General features: G+C 38.3%; 1 protein-coding gene across 1 annotated transcript in view; it reads right to left on the bottom strand.

Moving 5' to 3' along the window:
• Nucleotides 1-19,444, bottom strand: part of Fbxo33 (F-box protein 33) — a 30,688-nt gene that overhangs the window by 2,715 nt on the left and 8,529 nt on the right. The window contains exons 2-3 of the mRNA XM_021233226.2: nucleotides 2,984-3,094; nucleotides 1,352-2,037 (exon numbers count right to left, since the gene is read on the bottom strand). Coding sequence (XP_021088885.2) covers nucleotides 1,352-2,037; nucleotides 2,984-3,094 — 797 coding nt within the window. The remainder of the gene's footprint in view (nucleotides 1-1,351; nucleotides 2,038-2,983; nucleotides 3,095-19,444) is intronic.

Below are 19,444 nucleotides of genomic sequence, written 5' to 3'. Positions count from 1 at the left end.
TGGAAAAGGATAAGGGGGGGCAGATGGTAAAGCTTTACTTCTAACATCCTGAAAGAAGAAAAAGCTTTTAAAGGGCTGGTTTGTTAACTTTTAAATAATATTATGTTTGGGGAATCTCAGTTTTATTTTACACAATGTGCATGTGTACATGTGTTTGTGTGGACACACATGTGTATGCCTACCTGTGAAGGTCTCAAGATGACACTGGGTGTCTTCCCTGATTACTATCTGATTTATTTGTTGAGAGAGGATCTTGAAATTGAACCAGAGCTTGACTGGCTTGTCTGGCTAGCCAGCTTGACCCAGGCAGGGATTTTATTCTCTCTGTCTGAGTAGAGGACTTGAGATGGCTGACAAGCTGCCTGGCTGTTATGTGGGTTCCAGAGATGTGATCTCTGGTCCCACCCTTGTACATTAAGCACTTTATTCACTGAGCCATCTCCCCCAACAACCCCTCATACTTTTAATATGGATCTGTTTCTGCTACTACCTGCTACTGTATGGCCCTATTATGAAGTAAAACCTGAAAAGCACAATTATACGCTAAGAAAAATAGTTTCAAAAACAATGAAAGAGTTGGTATAGAGTGCTTCAGACATTCGTTGCTTGCTTTATTGTTTATTTGTTGTTTTTTTGCTTGTTTGTTTTGTTTTGAGATAGGATTTCTCTGTGTAGCATCCCTGATTGTCCTAGAATAAGCTTTGTAGACTACACTGGCCTTGAATTCACGAAGATCTGCTGCCTGCCTCTGCCTTTAAAGTGCTGGGATTAAAGGTATGTGCCACCGTACCCTGCTTATTATTATTTTTAAGCAAGGTCTCACTCTGCATCTCAGGATGTCCTCTCAAACCCTTGACAATCCCTCTACCAAAGCCTCTCAAGAGCTAAGATTATGGATTTGCAACACCATGCCAGCAAAGACATAGATTATTTTTGTAAATGATTTTGAAATAAAATGTTCTCTTAGTTTATCCGAATAGGAATTCCATTCAAATCAGAACAGTATACATACTAAGATGAATGGCTAAGAAATAAACATGTACCTAACTAATAGGTTGCTTAAACAATACAGTAAATACATCAATACTAGAATCTAAAAGATGACTCTATAAATGGCAAAGCCACACTTTCCCTCTTTCTGTTTCCCTCCTCCTAAGCATTTCTGGATCTTCTGATTAAATATTTGCACTGTAGGTGGTTACACATCTGTTTTCTTAGCTAAATTATTATCAATTCCCCATGACAGAAAAATGCGTTAAGACAGGACTTTCTAACTTGTGATATATTTACCAGAATGAAACACTTTAAGGTATTATGTCAGTATCAAGTCATAGTGAACAAAACCACATACCATGAATTGCCAAAAGAGTGAGCTTTGTGCACCTCCATGCTAATAAAACCAACGGATCTTCATTTCTGTTGTCACTAAGATCTGGAAAACCAGATGTGTCAATTACATCATTCATCAATATAAAATGGGTGAGGAACTTGTCGTACTGCCTGGATATAAGATCAACAATAGCCCCTGAGACACAAGTGACATAGCTGTCAAAGTGAACCCTCTCAAGTGGTATACTAGGTTTCAGAATCTTTAGCATGTCTTCCCCTTTGACATCAAAAGCCATTAGATAGACCCGAAGGCTGGAGCTCTTTCGTGATAGGGCTTTCCAGTGCTCATCGTTTGGCATGTTGTCTAATGACTTGTGCATCACTGAAACATTGTGGACCAGGAGAGACAGTCGCTGCAAAGGCACATGGTTGCTATCAGTTAAGACTCTTGCCATCTCAGCTGTAAAGTCACAGAAATCCAGGGCAAGTGAATGCAGATTTACAAACCGCTCTAGTTCAACTGCAGTGATAAGCGTGCTGTTGCCAGGAATATTGTTGTCCAGTAAACTCAGGTGTTCCATAGTGTTGGCAATTGAGTTAGACAGAGACGACAGGGATGTTGGGGTCACTATTTCCAGCATAAACCCACAGGACAGCCATTTTAGTTGCCTACTATTGCTCAGTATTTCTTCAAACAGCTGCTGAATTCTACAAGGAAAACATGCCACAATGTTGTCACTAGCACTCATCACTAATCTTTTAATAATGACTTTAAAAATGGCAACACATAGTATTCGATGTTGAGATATTTTTTTCTCATTACTTGATTTATATCCAATCTACAAATTCAATTAAACTCACATTACAATATAATAAATAAGCTAAATTAAACATGTAGAAATATTTCTCATCTGAGGAAAATAGCATTTTTGTATTAACATCATGGAAGAAAAGACTTAGAGTAAAAGCAAGTAAAACATAACACCTTTAAATAGCAGGAAGGGGCTGTGTGTAAGAGAGCTTTCTTCTGAAGAAGCAGCTAGGTTCATTTCCCAGCACCCACATAGTGGCACAAAACCATCAGTAACTCTAATTCCAAGGGATCCAACGCCCTCTTCTGACTTGTAGGAAACAGACATTCATGTGGTACATATATAGCCATGCAGGCAATCAATTAAAATGCATAAGATAAGATATTAATAATTTATACAGCAGTAATTACCCACCAAGCTATGATTTATCCTAAAAGACTTATGCCATTGAGTGTCACATAATCCCAACGTGGTCTCTCTCTCTCCTCCTCTCTCTTTCCCTCCCCCCCTCTCTCCTCCTCTCTCTCTCCCTCCCTCCTTCTCTCTCTCTGGTACTCTCAATCTAGCCAGAGCTTTCTGACAGGTCTAGTCTCTGTTGGCCAGCTTGCTCTGGGACTCCTGGTATTGGGCCTTCCAAGGTTAGAGTTATAGGTAGGCCACCATGCCTATGTAGCATTCACATGGGATCTGGGTATGTGGACTCAGATCTTCAAGCCTGTAGGTTACCTCCATATTTTTTTTTAAAGAAAGATCATTTTTCTTGACATGTTTCATTGAGTTTTCAGTCAAAAGTTAGACACATTATTAACACATGCCCCTGTAAATCTTACTGTGTGACTTACTGCTTAATTTTCTTGCCATCAGGGTCTACCCTGCTGAGGTATGTGCTGGATAAACTTCCTTGCTGCTGCACGACACTTATGTCTCCAAACAGACTAAACTTCTGGAGGTTCCTATAGGAGAAAAATGGTCAAAATGATTTTCCAAATGTTTAATTCATACACATACTAAAATATATAGAAAGGATATTTTAGAGGAGCTTCTACCTTCTAAGCCACTTAGAGCCAAATCACCTACAGACTGCTGTGCGTATTCAGAGTGTCAGTGTGTATGAAGAAACAGCAAACACATTAAAGGAGGTGGACTAGGTACAAAGCTTGCAGTCAACCTTTAATGACTGTGGACAAAACTGTGACCAAAGCCAAATGCTAAGCGCACAGGTCTTAGGTACAAGTAATGAGGCTACACAGGGAACAGGAGCACACTGAGTTACAAGAGATGTCAATTGAAAGACCCCCAGAGTAGGGAGACCCTCACTCAAGTCTCGGGATAAGCCGACGCCCCAATAATTCAAGAGAGACCATTCTCTTGCAAGCACACGAGGTTTATTCAGGGAACCAGTGCACTGGGGCTGAGCTCGTAACCCTCTCAGGGGCAGAGGAGTTCCACCCCCAGTAGCTGCAGTCAGAGGTTTTTAAAAGGGAAAAACCATAAAGAATGGGGGAGTTAGGCAAACATAAAGGATGGGGAAGTTAGGTAAATATCATAAACATAAAGGACGAGGAAGTTAAATGATAGCTTATGTCTTAACAGGAAGGTTATCTCAAGCAAGCATTCTTTGGGCATTGTACAGTTAAACACTGAGCAGGAATACAGTGAGCTAGTTCCTGGATCAGGGAGTGTTATCTTTTAAGTTTATCTTGAGGTCTCCAGTTTCTCAGGAGAGGGCAGAAGGACAAGTTACTCTGTGATGGGCTAGTCGCTAGGGGTCTAAAAATGTTGAGTTGAGATCTCTCACAATCACAAGAACTTCTCACGTCAGACAGGTGGTAATAGTACACACCTTTCATTGCAGCACTGGGGAAGCAGAGGCAGCCAGATCTCTGTGAACAGATCAAGGCTATCCTGGTCTATAAAGCGAGTTCTTGGACAGCCAGAGCTGTGACACACAGAAACCCTGTCCCAAAAAGCAAACCAAACCGAACAAAAATTATGTAAAAATCTTTAATGTTTTAGATAATTCAGCTATATAATACTTCTCTAATACCAAAATCTAAATAAAGAACAAGAAAACAAATACATAGTTAAGGTACAAACTCCTAAATGGTAGCATTAAGTTTCAAACCTGGGACAAACGGCTGAAGTGTCTATTACATATCAAAGTGGCCCTGGCTGCCAGGTTCTCCCAGTTCTCTCAGTCCCTACCTGTTACAGGGTCTGGCTGGCTACCCTGCCCTCTACCTTGATCTCTCCAGCCCCTGGCCTGGGCTCTCCTTCCCTTTTGTAATGCAGACATTTTGGGTAGCCACCCCTTTTGTACCTTCTGTCTCCTAGCTGCTGCACCTGGTTCCCTTCCCCTCCCTCCTCCTCCTGTAATGGTTCAGTTGAGTGTGGTCATGTCCACTGTGGATTCCCTGTCCCTGCCTCTACCTGCATTATCCTTTTTATCAACAATAAACGTTTCCTCCACGATACCTAGGAGCAGTCATGCCCTTTCCTTTCCTTTCTTTTTTTCATAACAGTAGCAGTAACCAACTAGAGGTTTAATAACATAAACCTTAGGATAAATTTTAATGATAACTGTTAATCTATGAAAGTGATTAAAACCAATGTAACACCATCAATGAAAAATGTTAGAAGCACTAACAAAGAAAATAGCCTAACTTTTGTCCTTCAGAAAGTTTCAAATCGATCATTCTAGTAACTCAAGTCAGCATCTCAGTGATGGCTAGACAGTTTACTTTATAAAACATTCAAAGAAAATCATGAGATAAAAGACATCAATAATTTTTTCGTGTTAACAAAGGAAACAGAAAGCTGCTCCTGCCAGGCAGTACACACCTTTATTCTCAGCACCCAGAAGGCGGAAATAGTTCAAGGCCAGCCTGGTCTATACAGTGAGTTCCAGAACAGCCAGGGTTTCACACCTGTCTGTGACCCTGTCTGAAAACAAAATAAAACCTCCTTAAACAGAAAAACTAACACCTACCAACCCAAAGAGAGACAACTGAAAGCAAATAGCAAACGGAATGGCAGAAAGGAAGGTGCCCTTTTGAGAGCACAGCCATCTGGGACACCAGAGGCATAGAGTCACAGTGTGTAAACGTTTGCTTTGGAAGCATTTTCCACTTTGCCATTTCTGCATTCTAATTTGTCATTTATGGAATTCTTAAGAAAGTTAATTTCTCAGAAGAAAAAAATTAAATACTTCTGAAAAAGTGTTTAGAGGATGAGATTCTATGAAGTAAAAATTGCATCCATTTCAATTCCTACTAATATTTAGAGCAGTCATACAATCTGTGTTTTCCCAGTCAGTCCAACTTTCACTGGTGACTATTAACTGCCCACAAGTGTGTGGGGCAGTAAAAACAAATAAGCAAGAGGTATTTACTTCTACCACACCTCATCCAAGAGCTAGCACTTTACACACTGTAAGTTGTTTGATAAGTTACATCTTTGTTTTCAAATACAGTTAAGAATAAAGGGCAAACTAGAGATGACAGGAAATATTTTTAAGACATATACTTAATTAAAAGACCGTGATCCCAAAAAGAATTTTAAGCAGATGTGATGGCACATGCCTGAAATTCTAGCACCTAGGAGGCTCAAGTGGAAATGCTGTAAGCCCAAGGACAAACTGCTACATAATTAGTTTCAGACCAGGCAGTGCTAGATTTAGAGCCTGTCTCAGAAAAGGAAAAACAAAACAACAAAAACAAAGCCAATAAGATACATATAGCAGGTTTGAAGGGCACTGCAACCAAGCTAGAAGAAAGGTGAACTGTGTATGAAAAGATGTTCATCACTATCATTCACCACAAAGAGGTAACCACACATACCCTCCAATGTTTAAAAGAACCAAGATTCACAACACCGTGGCAAGGATACAGAACAAGTAAATCTCACATTATTTCGAGAGTACAAAATGATACACTCTGAAAACAGTTCATCAATTTGTTGACGAGTTAGATACAGATCAATAATTTCAACTGTAAGAACTTACCCAAGAGAGATAAAGGAATGTATTTATATAAGAATTTGATTCAAACCTCTATTCATAATAGAAATTAAATTCGAAACAATTTAAATATTACCCAACTGGTAATATTCCACACAATGGAATAAACAATAAAAGACAACCAAGTGCTAATACATACTATATAATATGGATATAAATTGTATGTATTGTATTATTGTATATAATACAATTGTATTTATTGCATTCTATCTGTAAGAAATTGTAGAACAATCAAATAGCAGGATGGGATGGATCACTGTTTCCTTAGGGTAAAGGATGGGGGACGAAGTAGAATTTGTTTGATAAAAAATGTTCTAAATCTTGAATTTGGTGGTTATATAGCAGAATTAATCTATAAACATCTACTGAGCTATACTCTTAAAAAATAAGTAAGGGTGGGGTTCCTGGAGAGATGGCTTTAGTCTATGAGCATAAACTGCTCTTCCAGAGGTCTTGAATTCAATTCCCAGCAATCACATGGTGGCTCACAAAAATCTAAAATGAGATCTGATGCCCTCTTCTGGTATGCAGGCAAATATGCAGATAGAACACTATACATAATAAAAAAATCAATCTTTAAAAAAATGAGTTAGGGACTGAAGAGATGGCTCAGCCATTAAGTGTGCTTACTGCTTTTGCACATGATCTGGGTTCAGTTCTCAGCACCCAATGGGTAGTCTGCAATGCCTTTATCTTTAGTTCTGGAGATCTAGTTCAGAATACATGGGTTGTATAAACATTCACTCAAGCATATATACATACAGATAAAATTAAATAAACTTTTGTTTGTTTTGTGTTTGTCTCAAATATTCTCTACTAATTTAGAAGGAAGAACCTTCTCAGCTTCTGAGATTAGTGCTCAGTGCAAATGAAAACACTTGTAAATGCAATACGTGCAGTTAGAGCTGAAGGCCATTTATTTGTATTTAAGTTGAGAAACGAAAATGAATGTGGGACTTAGTCCACTTCTTTGAATGAAACTAAGATACACTGACTTTCATATTTTGAACTAGGACACAAAGCTGACAGCAACATAACAATTGTATAGTTTATTAACCATCTTAGTGCATTTTCTGATGCATTCACAAAATACCCCAGAGATCAGGTAATTTACAAAAGATACAAATTTACCTAGCACATACTTCTGTAGGCTGGACAGCTGAAAAACAGGAAGGTAGCATCCGATGAATACATTCTTGGTGCATTTCACCATGGAGAACAAAGGTGGGAAGGAATCATATGTGACCAGTCAAGCTCACCACTTCCTGTCTCTCTTACTTTCAAAAGTTATTAATGCCCACATTGTTTTACACTTATGATCTGAATGTGAGGATCTGCCAACGGCTCTATCTCCAAATCCACATTAATTTGAGGATTAAGTTTTCTTTTAGAGACTGGTCTCACTGGGTTTGGGCCCCAGCACCCACGTGGTGATTCACAGTTGCCTTTCATTCCAGTTTCATGGGATGCAATGCCCTCTTCTGGCTTCCAAGGGCACTGAATGCACAAGGTGCAGAGACATCCATGCAAACAAAACACCCACACATACAAAATAGAGATCTAAAGAAAACCTACAACACAGCTTAAAATGGGAAATCTGATAGTTACACACCAGACAGTGGGCAAGGTATCCCTGTACTGGCTCATTCATGGTACTGTGGTGATGAGTTATTTTAGGATTGTAGTCAAATTTCACCTGCAATGAGAACAGTAGCCACTGTGTTTTTATATCCACAAGCCCTAAAGGTCTCAACTTTCCAGCAACCAAGTGACCACCTCTGGAATATTCCTTACACTATGTGAATATGTCACTGTGACTGGTTTAATAAAGAAACCGGCTGGCCAACAACAGTTGGACAAGATAAGGTTAGGGGGAGAACCAAACAGAGAATGCTAGGTAGAAGGAGGACACAGTCAAAGGAGTAGGGAGCAGGTGCAGAGAGAAGCAAGATGGATACTGTACTGAGAAAAGGTACCAAGCCCCATGGCAAAGCCTAGATAAAAATATGGGTTAACTGAAATGTAAGAGTTAGCTAGTAACAAGTCTGAGCTATTGGCTAAATATTTATGTGTGGTTTCTTTTGGAGCAGCTTATGGGACAGGAACTTCTGCCTACAACCACTCTGAGAATCAGTGGGTCCAGAGAACTGCTCATGGCTGGGTACTGATTCATGCACCTGAGTCTATGTGGGAGAAAAGTGGGCTCCACAACAGAGGGACATGGAGGACCCTTATAGCTGGGACTGAGATTCAATTCCAGGCACGATTAAACACTCTCTATGTAGTACTGGCTGCCCTAGAGCTGGGTATGTAGACCACACTGGCTTTGAACTCACAGAGACCCACCTGTCCCTACCCCAAAATGCTAGTATTAAAAGGCATTGACACACCTAGTGTTGTTTTTTGTTTTTGTATTTTTCTATATTTGGTCAGCTTCTGAACTATGTCTGCTTTCTCTCCTCTTAGTGTCAATGGGGACTGAGACTTCAAGAAATGTCTTCCACTAAGACCCCTATGTAAAAGATACAGATCCCAACAGATACACAAATTTTCAGCATAGAAACACCAGAAATATAAAGGCAAATATGGATGCTATTAAAGTTCAGTCAACAAAACCCAATCCAATGATATTGAAATGGTTGAGATGTTAAGGAATTAAAACAGTTTTAAAAATGATCAAGGCTGAAAAGAAGACTCAAACAGGCATAAAAATGTCAATTCAAGACTAAGATTAAAAATTAAACAAACTGTGGAAGGGATTCAACAAAATCATAGAAAAAAATTCCCAACCTAAAGAAAGACATGCCAATGAAAGTATAAGAAGCCTACCGAACACCAAATAGAGAGGGCCACAAAAAAAAGTTCCCGACACATAATAACCAAACCTACAAACATAGAGAATAAAGAAAGAATATTAAGAGCAGACATATATAGAACATTCCATTCAAACACAAAAGAATATACCTTCTTCTCAGGGCCACATGGGACTTTCTCTAAAATCGACCACATACTTGGCAAACCTCAACAGGTACAAAAAAATTAGAATAACTCCATGTATCTTATTAAACCACCATACTTTAAAGTTAGAATTCAACAACACAAATTGCAGAAACCCTACAAACTCATGGAAATTGAACAATGCACAACTGTACCATTTTTGGGCCAAGGAAGAAATAAAGAAAGAAGTTAAAGACTTCCTAGAATTCAATGAAAATGAAGACCCAACATACCCGAACCTATGGAACACTTTGAAAGCAGTACTAAGAGGAAAGTTCACAGCACTAAGTGCTCATAAGAAGAAACGAGAATACTCACACTAGAGAATTAACATCAAAACTGAAAGCTCTAGAAGAAAAAGAAGCAAACTCTCCCCTGAGGAGTAGATAACAGGAAGTAATCAAATTGAGGGCTGAAATAAATAAAGTAAAAACAATACGAAGAGTCAATGTAAGAAAGAGCTAGTTTGAGAAAATCAACAAGATAGACAAACCTTTATCCAAACTGACCAAATGGCAGAGAGAGAACATGCAAATTAACAAAATCAGGAATGAAAAGGGGGACATAACAACGGACACAGAGGAAATCCAGAGAATCTTCAGGTCATACTTTGAAAACCTGTTACTCCCCAAAATTCAAAAATTTAAAGGAAATGGACAATTTTCTGGATAGGTATCACTTACCAAAATTAAATCAAGAACAGATAAGCAATCTAAACAGACCTATAACCCTTAATGAAATAGAAGCAGTCATCAAAAGTCTCCTAACCAAAAAAAGCCCAGGCATAGATGGCTTCAGTGCAGAATTCTACCAGAAATTCAAGTAGAGCTAATTTCAGTACTACTCAAAGAGTTACATACAACCCAAGCAGAAGAGACATTGCCAAACTCTTTTTACCAGGCTACAATTACTTTAGTACCCAAGCCACACAAAGACACAACTAAGAAAGACAACTACAGACCAATAGCCCTCATGAACATTGATGCAAAAGTACTCAATAAAATACTAGCAAATTGAATCCAAGAACACATCAGATAAATCATCCACCATGATCAAGTAGGCTTCATCCCAAGGATGAAGGGATGGTTCAACACATGAAAATCCATCAATGTAATCGCATCATATAAACAAAATACAACCACATGATCATCTCACTTGATACTGAAAAACCTTTTGACAAAATCCAACACTCCTTCATGATAAAGGTCCTGGAAAGATCAGGGATAACAGGAACATAATAAAAGCAATATATAGTAAACCAACAGCCAAAAATCAAACTAAATAGAGAGAAACTCAATGCAATTCCTCTAAAATCAGGAACAAGACAAGTCTGTCCACTCTCTCTATACCTCTTCAATATTGTACTTGAAGTTCTAACTAGAGCAATAAGACAACAAAAGGAGATGAAGGGGATACAAATTGGAAAGTAAGAAGTCAAATTTTCACTATTTGCAGATGATATTATAGTTACAGTAGTGACTCGGAAAACTCTACATGGAACTCCTACAGCTGATAAACACCATCAGCAAAGTGGCAGGATACAAGATGAACTCAAAAAAATCAGTAGCCCTATTATATACAGAGGAAAAATGGGCAGAGAAAGAAATCAGAGAAACATCACTTTTTACAAAAGCCACAAACAACATAAAATATCTTGGGGTAAAACACTAACCAAATAAGTGAAAGACCTGTATAACAAGAATTTTGAGTGCTTAAAGAAAGAAATTAAAGAAGATACCAGAAAATGGAAAGATCTCCCATGTTATTGTATAGGTAGGCTCAATGTAGTAAAAATGGCAATCTTGCCAAAAGTAACTTACAGATTCAATGCAATCTCCATCAAAATACAGCCACAATTCTTCACAGACCTTGAAAGAACAATTCTCAACTTTGTATGGAAAAGACATAGGATAGCCAAAACATCCCTGTACAATAAAGGAACTTCCAGAGGTATCACCATCCCTGACATCAAGTTCTTTCTGCAATCTCCATAGATCTGACTCTAGCCCTTGGCAACCACTGATCTTTCTACAATCTCCATAGATCTGCCTATTGTGGAATTTTACACATGTGAAACCATCCAATAGGTATTTTTTTCAGATTGTTTTATTTAGCAATTCACTGTGAGGCTTTCTGGTCTTTTAGTAGTTTAAGAGCTCATACTTCTGAGCACTGAATAATATTTTATTGTCTATATTACCAGTTTATTCATCCACTTATGAAGGGCGTAAGTTTTGGCAACCATTAACACAGCTGTTACAAATATCCTCCTGAAGGTTTTCTATGTGGACATACATTATATACCAAGAGGTTAGGATGCAAGATAACACATGAATTGTACAATTTTGGGGAAAAAATGTCTTTTTCTTTTGAAAGTAAGTTTTTATTATTATAATCTCATAGTGGATTTTATACATCTATGAAGTGTGTTCTGATCATATTCATATCCATTATCCTTTTCTTATTTCCTTTCTACTTACACTAATTCCCTTCCTCTTCCCAACTAATTCCCCACCACCCTTTTTGAAATTATTCAGTGAGTTTCATTAAGGTTGCTTATAGGAACATGGCTGAGGAGTTGTTTAGAGTCAAATGGGAACTTCTTAGTGCTTACCATTAAATGCACATAAGCCCTCAGGGTGAAATGGGGTCCAGCATTTCTTCCCCATTCCATGATAGGCCCATTTTTGTGTGAGTAACCACAGCTGAATTAAGGACTACAGCAGCAAGGTCATGCCCAGGAGTGGTACATGCAATTTACCTATTTCTCTACCCCTTACATTCTTTCCATCCCCTTTTCTGTGACACCCCTGAGGCTTAGAGGGGTCTCTCTCTGTCTCTCTCTCTCTCACACACACAACACACACATACACACACACAGAAAACATACTCTTGTTGTGTCTACAAAGGGTTAACTAAAGCAGGGAAGCCCCACCTTAGCACCTTCGCTGGCTCTGGTGAGGCACCATCCCATGGGCTGGGGTTTTAGAGTGAATAAAAAGGACAAACTAATTGACACCAGCATTCATTTCTCTGTTCCTTGACACTGAACACAATATGAGCAGCAGCTGTTTCATGATCCTATTGTCATGCCTCCCTGCTACGCTGAACTGTACCCTCTTAAACTAAGTCAAATATACCCCTTTTCTTGTAAGTTGCTATTGTCAGACATTTCATAACAGCAACAAATAGAGTTAGTTAGTACCGGCATTTTCTTTCAGGAGAGCCTGGTTCCTCTGAAAGACTGGCTTAGACTGCAGCCTTTCTCTGTAATCAGCATCTTCATTTTGACAGGAATGTGGCAAAAGCTTATTCACTGGCAGGCAGTTTCTCCTGGAACCGATAAGTTTCAGATCAAATCTATTCTTGAACCTGAGTGTTTCCAATCAATGGCTTATTTACAATAAGGCATTCCTTGCTCAAGACTTTGCTCAATGCTTTCTTTCTTTTTTAGGGGAGTAGGGGTCAAGACAGGGTTTTACTGTGTAGCTCTGGTTGTTGTGAAACTCACTTTGTAGACCAGACTGGCCAGGAAGAGTTCTGCCTGCCCCCACCTGCAAGTGCTGGGATTAAAGGTGTGTGCCATCACCTCCCAGCTGCATAATGTTTCTTAATGTCAACTTGAAACATGCTTTTGGTTTGTTTTATGAATTTAGTACCATTTTCATTTTAACTAGGAAATAACCACATATAGTGGCTATAACTTCTGCAGTATGAGGTACTTACAAAAAAACTAAGTTATTTTTTCTTTCTTCATAATTTCAGATAATAGTTGTTTATAGTATAGTGTTTGTAGTATAGATCCTAGCAACCTTAGCACATGAATATTTTCTTTCCTTAAGAAGGTAACATTTAGCCTGGTGGTGGTGGCCCATGCCTTTAATTCCAGTCCTAGAAAGGCATGAGTTTGAGGACATCCTAGTCTACAAAGTGAGTTCCAGGACAGCCAGTACTATTACACAGAGAAACCCTGTCTTCAAAAAACAAAAAACAAACAAACAACAACAACAAAAAACAAAAAACCCAATGTAACATTTTCACTTAATCCCAGCACTTGAGGGGAGGCAGAACAGGTAACCTCTGTGAGTTCAAAGTCACTCTAGTCTACAAAGGAGTTTCAGGTCATCCAGGTACACAGTGAGACTCTGTTACAAAAAAGATCATAAAAATTTAATCTTTTTGTTTTTCACTTACAAGAATTTTATGGCTTTTCTGTGGCAACATTCCAGTGCTAGTGTCTGGGGTTATTATTAAATAAAGTATAGGTTCCTTAAACTTCAGCACAGGGTGTTTAAATCAGTCATTCTGATAACTGAAGTGCCTATGGAATGACTAATAGGTGGGAAGATACACCATACAGATATGCTGCATAGAGGGATGAATCATGTCCTAAGGTCAGAATGCAGTAGGATAAAATTTCATTATTCTATTGAAAATGACATGTGATTTAATACATGTTTGAAATTTCCCATATAGTATTTTTAGATGGTGGCTGATGGGTAACTGAGGCACCAGAAAATACAAGACAGCAAAGTAATGCACAAGGTGTGACCTTCATGATCATGCTGGTGTCTGTGCATTTAAAGAAACAGTACTTTTTACTCCAAGCTCCTAGATTACTGGAGATGCTCATCTTCCTTCTATGGTCATCTAGGCTCTAGAGATGCTCTGTACTCAATATGAAGCAAGTGGAAACCAGTCATTTGAGGATTACAGGGAAAAGTCAAACCGGATAGAAGGCTTACTCCATCCCTCTCCTTCCCATTTCTGAGCTTTTTTTACAGTCTTGTAAGAGTGTCAACTGTAAGAGGAAGATATAAAATTATAAAACACTATAATTTGCCAAAAGATGCATACATTTACCATATTTGGGGAGCTTCTTTTATTTTTTCTGATTTTCTATTTTACCAACACATTCCTTGGAAATTCAGAAAAATTAAAATAACTGCACAGTTTTGAGTTTTATAAGAACTTAATAACTATCATAGTAAAATGTATCTACTCCATATCCTGACACTCTTCGGAAGATTTCTAGTTTCAGGTTCAGTTACATCATATTTTCTATGTCCTAGGCATTAAATCTCAATGGAACAAAAATTCTTTCCAACTCTGACAATAAAGTGCTAACCATCTTTTTATCATAGAACCAATAATCCATAAACAAGCTGGTTCCTTACAGACAGGAGGAAGACAAGGTATGTGGAACCACCCAATCCAGGAAAAACAGCATCATGCAAGATTACAGCTACTTGCAGCCAGTCATTAGGAAAGCATGAAGCTAAATGCTCAGTCACGAAGCCTTGGGAGCACAGGCACGAGGGCTTGAGCTGGAGCCCAGCGCCCATTCTTATAAACAAACAGGCATGGGGAGTAAAGACAGACAGATCCCTGAGCTACTAAGCCAGCCTAGTCTGATAATGTGAATCCAGGCCAAGTGAGAGACCCTATTTCAGAAAGCAAGGTACATGTCCACTAAAGAACAAACACCAAGGCTGACTTCTTGTTTTAACATGCACACACGTGCATCCACATATGCTGCCCATGATATGCATGTCAGAAAAAAAGATTTTAGTCCTTTAGTATAAGAATTTCCTTATTACAGTTTTCAACAGTCTATAAAAAATACAAGTACAGATTAGCAAATAAAACTGGGCAATTCTTCAAAAAGAATGTAATGACCTATGCTCAGGAAACATTCCTCAAGGTTCAAGTTAAGGTTCTAGATGGACCTTTAAAAAACAGAGACCCAAAGCTGATAGATTGGGTCTGTTGTCCTGCTTCTGTTTCCCACTTCAGAACCGAAGTTTTCTACTCATGGCAGTAACTTCGGTATGTTTTTGTTAACTTGATATAATCAAAAGGACTAGTATAGAAACACAAAAAGTAGTGGCACTGAAATTAAAATTTAATTACAGCCAGGGCTAATTATCTATAGAAAACAAGGAATGGAAAAGAAGCTGGCTAGTCTCTCAATACAGAACCTAGACTGGCCTTGAACATGAGGGATCCTCCTGTCTTGGCCTCCTGCCTGCTGACATTATTTGAGTACTATACACTATCACTGTAAAATACCATAAGCTGGGTAGTGGTGGTGAAGGCCTTTAATCCAAGCACTTGGGAGGCAGAGATAATGGGATCTCTGTGAGTTTGAGGCCAACCTAGCCTGCTCTATGTTAATCTTATATAGTTTTGTGCCTCAAGAAAAGATGTTAAATGTCAATATAAAACCAAAGGATTGTGAGATTAGTGACGATACAATAGTCTTTAAATGTTTTTCTTCTGTTGCATATCGTTGGCTCTTCCATCATGAACAATTTTTGAGTTTTTTTTAACAAGTATGCTTGGGTTTGGAGAAGGAGAGAGCCACACTCCTACTCCAAAACCAGCTTTAATCTTTAATTGAATTGGGACTACAAAAGGACCATTTGTATTATGTCGTGGAGAAATGTAGAAACAAACATTTGGAAAGTTTTATGAAATTTTATCCTGTTGAAAATATGATATATCAATAGGTCAATTTACTCCTTTCCTTGGGACAATTTTTCTGGATTATTTGTCCCTTTTCTTCAGATGTCTCAATTGTGCAATGGCCTCCAGATTCCTTAGCTGGATCCCTTTATTCTCCTGAAAATACAAAAATAAAACCCTTCTCCAACCCTAAATTTTTGGGGAGGTTCTCCTTTGGCAATTTATATCTGACCAAATGAAAAACATCTGCTAGTTTTATAGGTTAGTTTATATTAAACAGTCATGTTGCTTGGAACAACTGTCATCTCTTCTAATTAAGAGGTACCTTGTTCAAACCTAATTTTTATCAATTTTGATAGTATCCATATTTTCTTTACCTGTGGAAACAAAAGCACAAACTATTCCCCAACGTAACACATGTGCTGGTTTCCATTCAGAGGTGAAGACAGCAATAAAGTATAAAGGCTGGATGAGTTAATTCCATAGTTTTTTCTATTATCCAGTGTCTGTTGTTCCTTTCTCTATAGCATTCAGAAAATTCAAAGTTAATAAAGCACTATCTTTGGGGTTCTTTGTCATCCTTTATGCTTACTTAGCACATCCTTTAGAGTTTGACGTGATCTTTATATAACTGCCTTCACTGTAGGACTATGTGGTATACTTGTAATATGCTTTATAAAATTATAATAAGCAAAAAATGGTTTCATTTTCTTATATGTTGGAACATTGTCTGTCTTTATTTGTGAAGGTATATACATGATGTCCATACATCTAGAAATTGTGGAATTACCAAGACTCAATCTTTTCTGAACTTAAAACAGTTGCCCAATGAAAACCTGAATAGGTATCAATGGTGTGGTGTACATATTTTAGTTTTCCAAATTCTATAAAATGGAACACATCCATCTGCCAGATTTCATTCCTTAAATACCCTTTGAGCTATTTCCTGCAGGTAGTGAACTTTGGTTATAAAAAGAACAAGTAGGACAAAGTCGGGTAGTAGGGATGCACACTTTAAGCCTAGTACTTGTGAGGTAGAGGCAGGCAAATCTCTGTGAGTTCGAGAACAGACTGGTCTACAAGAGCTAGTTCCAGGACAGGCTCCAAAGCTACACAGTGGAACCATGTCTTGAAAAACAAAACAAAACAAAACAAAACAAACAAAAAAAAAAACCAAAAAGAACAAGTAGCACATTTCCTTATAATTTCCTTGGCTTGTTGTCAAGTGATGGAAGCGTCTTTCTTCAAACCTTTGCTAGTAACATGTCTTTTTTTTTTTTTTTAAATAAAATTCTGAGGCCTTTAGCACATTTCAATTGATCAATTTCATCATTGCCTTGTGCTAGGACTGTTGATCTGTATGGGATTGGATATGTATCTTATTTGGTGTTCTGTAAGCTTCTTGTACTTTCATTGGCATGTATTTCTTTAGATTGGGAAAGTTTTCTTCTATGATTTTGTTGTTGGTTATGCTTGCATCTGTAGTACCTGTCCATTTGCCCAGCATTTCTATTTCCAGCCTTCCTTCAGACTGTGTCTTTTTTTTACTTGCCTCTATTTCAGCCTTCAACCCTTGTACTGTTTGAATCTTTCTTGCAATTTTTGCTTTGTTTTTTTTTCCATTTCTTGTATTTTTTGGTTTATTTTTTCTTCAATTTCCTTAAGGGATTTTCTCATATCCTCTTGGAGGGCCTCTATCATTTTCATGAAGTTGTTTGTAAGGTCATTGTCTTCTGCTTCATCTGCACGGGGTGTTCAGGTCTTGCTGGTGCAGAGTCTTTAGATTCTGGTGGTATCATATATGTTTTTCTGAGGTTGAATGTGTTTTTATATTGTCTCCTTCCCATCCCTTCTTCCAGTGGGTGCAGGAAAAGCTTCTTCCTCTCTTGATGGGTAGGGGACCAGGATTCCCTTCAGGAGGATGCAAGCAAGTCCAATACTCTGGTAGCTCTCCTCTTCCTGGTCCCATGGAAAGAGAAATGTGCTAGGATGCTGGGGTGCAGTCCCCAGGCACAGGAAGGCAGCCCTGAAACAGGCAGCGGTTCAGCGGTTTACCTAGTCCCCTTGGTGGAGAAGGAGACCAGGATCGTGGGGTGCGTTGGATCCTGCTGGGATGGGAGCTGCAGTGGCAGTCCCCAGGTACAGGAAGGTAGCCAGGAAACTGACCAGGGTTTACCTAGTCCCCTGGGTGGAGAAGGGGACTAGAATGCTGGGGTACCTTGGCTCCCGCCGGGATGGGAACTGCAGCAGAGAGGTTCTTTATGATCCATTATCACCATGAGAATAGTATATAGTTATTATTTTTGGACAGAATTATATATAAGGACTAGATCTACTTTACTTAAATTTTCTGATTTGTAACCTGCCTTTCTTGATTTATTTGTATTAGTACAGAATGTAGGGACTCCAGTTACTGTTTTCCTCTGACTATGTGAGAAAGGATCCAGTTAGTTCTCTTTATGAACTTAATTCTCTTGCTTTTGGGATAATTCTTGTTAACCTCTCCCCAAAAATATTACTACAAGATCTTTGCCAGAGTTCACTTTCTACCCAAATTTGTCAATTTCATCATTAGTAGTAGGTACTACAATTTCTGCTGGATCTATTTCTGCTAACTGACAAACGCTCAATTTTCCTTTTAGAATCATCTCAGAGATCTTTTCCACACAAGTGTTTAGTTTTTTACTCAGTTTGTGTCTTAGAAAGATCATTCATTCTAGGGTAATATGTCCCCCTGCATTAAAATTCCTGTAGGGGATTCTTAGAGGGTAACACGACTAGAATGCAGTTAAGCTTTGGATCCACATGATTTGCATGTGTAGCCTGTAATTCGTCTTCCACCAATGCCAATTCTCTCTTAGCTTCAGCGTAATTCCCTGGGACTATTTAAGTACTTGTCATCATCTAAGGTTTTGTTTAAATGTATCAGTTGATCAGGTTTTAGTACAATAATGTGCCGTAAATGGGAAATGTCTCCTAGCAATCTTTGAAAATCATTAAGAGTTTGCAATTGATCTCTCCTAATTTGTACCTCTTGGGGTCTAGTATTTTATGAACCTATTTTATAGCCCAACTAATTAATAGGATCTCCTCTGTATTTTTTCAGGAGCAATATGTAATACCCAGCATGGCAAAATCTTCTTTACTTCTTCAAACATTTTTTCCTAAAATATCTATAATTGAATCAGATAATAAAATGTCCTCCATGTAATGGCAAACTATAGATCAAGGAAACTTATTATTTCCAACGGCTGCCATATTGCCATATAAAATACTGGCTGAGATGATCCAGTCACACAAAATACTCCAGTCAGGACTTGACCATAATCCAAAATTTTCTTTGGGTCTCCATAAGATTATCAGTAACCCCAATCAGCAGGAAGTAGCCTATAAAACTATGCCCACATTTCCAAAAAAATGGATTATGGATGTTTGTCTTTGTTTAGTGTGTTGGTTACAATTTGTTATGGATAATGGTCAAGAAAAAAGTTAAACAAAGGAGATTAGATTCAGAGTTGTTTTGAAAAGAAAAAAGGGGGAAATGATATGTGATAATGCTCTTGTATACTATAAAGATTTGTCACTAGCATTGGTTTAATAAAATGCTGACTGGCCAGTAGCCAGGCAGGAAGTAAGTATAGGCAAGGCTACCACACTACCAGAATTCTGAGAAGAGGGAAGGCAGAGATGCAGTCACCAGTCAGATGCAGAGAAGCACAATGAGAATGCCTTACTGAGAAAAGGTACCAAGCCACATGGTTAAACATAGATAAGAATATGGGTTAATTTCAGTTGTAAGAGTTTGTTAGTATTAAGCCTA

The sequence above is a fragment of the Mesocricetus auratus genome, unplaced genomic scaffold, assembly GCF_017639785.1.
Source record: "Mesocricetus auratus isolate SY011 unplaced genomic scaffold, BCM_Maur_2.0 Super-Scaffold_15014, whole genome shotgun sequence".
Taxonomy (NCBI): Eukaryota; Metazoa; Chordata; class Mammalia; order Rodentia; family Cricetidae; genus Mesocricetus; species Mesocricetus auratus.
The sequence above is the reverse complement of the archived record's forward strand: the minus strand, read 5'-3'. Positions and strand labels throughout refer to the sequence as shown.